The sequence below is a fragment of the Euprymna scolopes genome, chromosome 37 (genome assembly GCF_053919585.1).
Source record: "Euprymna scolopes isolate OS-2025 chromosome 37, ASM5391958v1, whole genome shotgun sequence".
Taxonomy (NCBI): Eukaryota; Metazoa; Mollusca; class Cephalopoda; order Sepiida; family Sepiolidae; genus Euprymna; species Euprymna scolopes.
The window spans coordinates 52,761,293-52,766,292 of NC_136518.1; the positions used below are offsets into that span (position 1 = coordinate 52,761,293).

A 5,000-nucleotide genomic window follows, 5' to 3' on the forward strand; every position below is an offset into this window, starting at 1 on the left:
ATCTAAAAAAAAATGGCAGAAACACTAGAGGATGACCTCCAATCCGTAGTGGAATGGGGACAAAAATGGATAGTCACATTCAATGCTGCCAAGACTAAACTTGTTTCCTTCAATAATTACAATAAACCTGCCCTACCACCAATAGCAATGGCCAATGACTCTTTATCTGAAAGTACATCTTTTAAACTCCTCGGCCTAAAGTTCACAGGAAACATGAGTTGGAAAAATTATATTGAGAACAGGACCACTGCGAAGAAGGTGAGTTCTCTTTACTGTGCTAGAAAGCTATTAACGCTCGAAAGTATCCTATACTTCTATAAGGCCACCATTCGCCCATGTATGGAGTATTGTTGTCATATTTGGGCTGGTGCATCTGACACTAGTCTCTCGCTCCTAGACAAGGTTCAAAAGAGAGTCGCCAATCTCATAGGTCCTGAGCTGTCATCTAAACTTCAGCTTCTGTCCCATCGACGAAATGTTGCATCCCTCTGCCTGTTCTACAAGTATTTTAACGGTGAATGCTCTGACGAACTGCAAGCACTTGTCCCACCTCGACATAAATAACCCCGACAAACCTGACAAGCAGCAAAATCACACCCCTTCAAAGTTGAGATCTCTGGATGTAAGAGAGCCTTTTACTCCAGTAGTTTCTCCCCCAGAACTTCTAGACTTTGGAATTCTCTTCCGGGTCCCTGCTTCTCCAACTGTACTGACATGCAGAAGTTCAAGTGTAACGTGAATCAACATCTTGCTGCCCAACTTCCTACACAGTACCCTGATGCTTATGTACCTGATAGTAACCCCCTACAACAAAGTGGCAATGTGCCTTGTTTGAGGTGAAAATGCAATATATATATATATATATATATATATATATATATATATATATATATATATATTATTCAAGCACGTTTGATTGAACACGACTGAGTTCTTTTTTTTCCTTATTTAGTTATTAAAATTAATAAATAGAGAATAAAATAAGAAAATCAAAATTAAAAATAAATAATTCGCCCCTGCCCATCCTGCACCCATCTTTATAACCAATAAAACAAACAAACAAACAAACAAACAAACAATAAAACTAAGTATAAATACACTAAGCCTTAATAAAGAAAAAGAAAATGACAACAACAACAATCGCTCCTGACAACGATCGGGTGTACCGATTGAAAGCGCTTGAGAAGAATATGGCCGAACAACAACTACTGGGGGCCATAATATACAATATGTCAGCCAAAATAAAAAAGACTGCCCAGCGAATTGAGAAGTTCTCCAACAAAACCGGAAAAAAGAAGAACTCAGGACTATTGTGAATTCGAGAGAGCAAGTAGATGCAGTGATTGCAGGTGATTAAATGACTTACTGATTAAATAATTTTTCAACTAATGATAAAAGATAGTTTTTTTTTATATAGTTTTAAAGGTTAAAAAACTTTCAAGACTATATATATACATAATTATTACTGGAGAGGGAGAATATTTTCTCTGTATTTTTTTTTTAAATTGAGATTATTAAACATGTTTTTAGAAAAATAATATAAAATGCTGAGTGAATACACTTTATACTATAAAGATTCAAGGGTAAATTTTTACTTTATTTCCACCTTAAAAATGACAACTTTTGTAGGTTTTTGGGTATACTGAAAACGAATATCACATTTAAATTTGGCGCAGACAAGTAGTTTTCTGGATATTAAGACATTTTTTTTCCAATGTATTACTTAATAAATGTCAATGGCGTTTGCCATTCTTAATACGGGGAGAAGGTAATTACATTTGTTCAGTTGGGGAAAAACATGACCTCCAGTAAAAACATAGTGGATTACATTCGATCATGAATGTATTAATATCCATAAAACTACTTGTCTGTGCTAAATTTAAATGTGATATTCGTTTGCAGCATACCCGAAAAGGCGCCAATTGCTGAAGTGGAAAAGAAGTCAAAAAAAAAAAAAAAAATACCGATTCAAGATTTACCCACCTGGAGTTCCTCCAATGTATAGTGGATGCGCCGTCTTTGAACAACTTGTACCAGTACCGGTATATTCAGATTTATAGCGAACATCGTCAACATACAACGAACTGACCTGTTTATATTTTCCAACTGGAACATGAATAAATAAAAATTTCAGTTACTAACATAACGTTATTGTGATGAATAAACGTTTTCAAAATGCAGTTTTCCATTTTCAAAGTGAAATTTTAAATCGACAAAAGCTTTTTGCAATTGCCTGATATATAATTTGTTATCTGGAGTTGAAGAAAAAACACGTACCCTTAATCTTGTGCCACTGACCATCGCAAATAGAATATTTCAGTTTCGGTGTGCTGTGGGCAGTGAAAGTTCCTGCGCCGTTGTTAAATGTTGTGTAGACCTGCAAAAAAATGAGTTATTTAGATGACATCACGATACTTATTTAGATGACATCACAATACTTATTTAAATGACATCACGATACTTATTTAAATGACATCACGATACTTATTTAAATGGTATCAAAATACTTATTTAGATGACATCACGATACTTACTTAAATGACATCACGATACTTATTTAAATGACATCACGATACTTATTTAAATGGCATCACGATACTTATTTAAATGACATCACGATACTTATTTAAATGACATCACGATACTTATTTAAATGGCATCACAATACTTATTTAAATGACATCACAATACTTATTTAAATGGCATCACGATACTTATTTAAATGGCATCACGATACTTATTTAAATGACATCACGATACTTATTTAAATGGCATCACGATACTTATTTAAATGACATCACGATACTTATTTAAATGGCATCACAATACTTATTTAAATGACATCACGATACTTATTTAAATTACATCACAATACTTATTTAAATGGCATCACAGTCTTTATTTAAATGACATCACAATACTTATTTAAATGGTATCACAATACTTATTTAAATGACATCACGATACTTATTTAAATGACATCACGATACTTATTTAAATGGCATCACAATACTTATTTAAATGACATCACAATACTTATTTAAATGACATCACATTACTTATTTAAATGACATCACAATACTTATTTAAATGGCATCACAATACTTATTTAAATGGCATCACAATACTTATTTAAATGGCATCACAATACTTATTTAAATGGCATCACAATACTTATTTAAATGGCATCACACTACTTATTTAAATGACATCACAATACTTATTTAAATGACATCACAATACTTATTTAAATGGTATCACAATACTTATTTAAATGGTATCACGATACTTATTTAAATAGCATCACAATACTTATAAATGGTATCACAATACTTATTTAAATGGCATCACAATACTTATTTAAATGGCATCACAATACTTATTTAGATGGTATCACAATACTTATTTAAATGGCATCACAATACTTATTTAAATGGTATCACAATACTTATTTAAATAGTATCACAATACTTATTTAAATGGTATCACAATACTTGTTTAAATGGTATCACAATACTTGTTTAAATGGTATCACAATACTTATTTAAATGGTATCACAATACTTATTTAAATGGCATCACAATACTTATTTAAATGACATCACAATACTTATTTAAATGGCATCACAATACTTATTTAGATGACATCACAATACTTATTTAAATGACATCACAATACTTATTTAAATGGCATCACAATACTTATTTAAATGACATCACACTACTTATTTAAATGGCATCACAATACTTATTTAGATGACATCACGATACTTATTTAAATGGCATCACAATACTTATTTAAATTGCATAACAATACTTATTTAAATGGCATCACAATACTTATTTAAATTACATCACAATACTTATTTAAATGGCATCACAATACTTATTTAAATAGCATCACAATACTTATTTAAATGACATCACAATACTTATTTAAATGGCATCACAATACTTATTTAAATTACATCACAATACTTATTTAAATGGCATCACAATACTTATTTAAATTACATCACAATACTTATTTAAATGACATCACAATACTTATTTAAATGACATCACAATACTTATTTAGATGACATCACAATACTTATTTAAATTGCATCACAATACTTATTTAAATGGTATCACAATACTTATTTAAATGGTATCACAATACTTATTTAAATGGCATCACAATACTTATTTAAATGACATCACAATACTTATTTAAATGGCATCACAATACTTATTTAAATTACATCACAATACTTATTTAAATGGCATCACAATACTTATTTAAATGACATCACAATACTTATTTAAATGGCATCACAATACTTATCTAAATGACATAACAATACTTATTTAGATGACATCACGATACTTATTTAAATGGCATCACAATACTTATTTAAATGGCATCACAATACTTATTTAAATGGCATCACAATACTTATTAAAATGACATCACAATACTTATTTAGATGAGATCACAATACTTATTTAAATGACATCACGATATTTAGATGACATAACGATACTTATTTAGATGACATCACGTTACATATTTAGTTGAGATCACAATACTTATTTAGATGACATCACGATATTTAGATGACATCATGATATTTAGATGACATCACAGTACTTATTTAAACAACATCACAGTACTTATTTAAATGACATCACGATACTTATTTAAACATCACGATAATTATTTAATGACATCATGATAAATCGAAAAGATGACTTACTTTTCCGTTGGATAATTGAAGTAAGAAAAAGAAGTCCTTGTCGGCATAGACTGATGCCAAAACGCCATTTATGGTTCGAGGCCTGATTTCCATTGAAAACACCATGTCGCTACCAACAGTGAAATTGTTGTCTGCAGAATAAAAATCAAATCGATATAACAAAAACTGGGGGGAAAACACTTTTTTAAAAAACTTTTATGCACTTCAAGCAAAGCATATTACTACTAAAACGTAAGCAGATATTGTTGTAGGGGCTAGATTT

The 5,000-nt window shown here is 30.3% G+C and overlaps 1 protein-coding gene across 3 annotated transcripts in view; it reads right to left on the reverse strand.

Moving 5' to 3' along the window:
- LOC145261195 (laminin subunit alpha-like) overlaps positions 1 to 5,000 on the reverse strand; it is a 469,749-nt gene that overhangs the window by 10,060 nt on the left and 454,689 nt on the right. For all 3 annotated transcript variants that reach the window (XM_080119517.1, XM_080119518.1, XM_080119516.1), the window contains 3 exons: positions 4,739 to 4,869; positions 2,278 to 2,377; positions 1,984 to 2,106 (listed from right to left, as the gene is read on the reverse strand). In XM_080119517.1, coding sequence (XP_079975643.1) covers positions 1,984 to 2,106; positions 2,278 to 2,377; positions 4,739 to 4,869 — 354 coding nt within the window. The remainder of the gene's footprint in view (positions 1 to 1,983; positions 2,107 to 2,277; positions 2,378 to 4,738; positions 4,870 to 5,000) is intronic.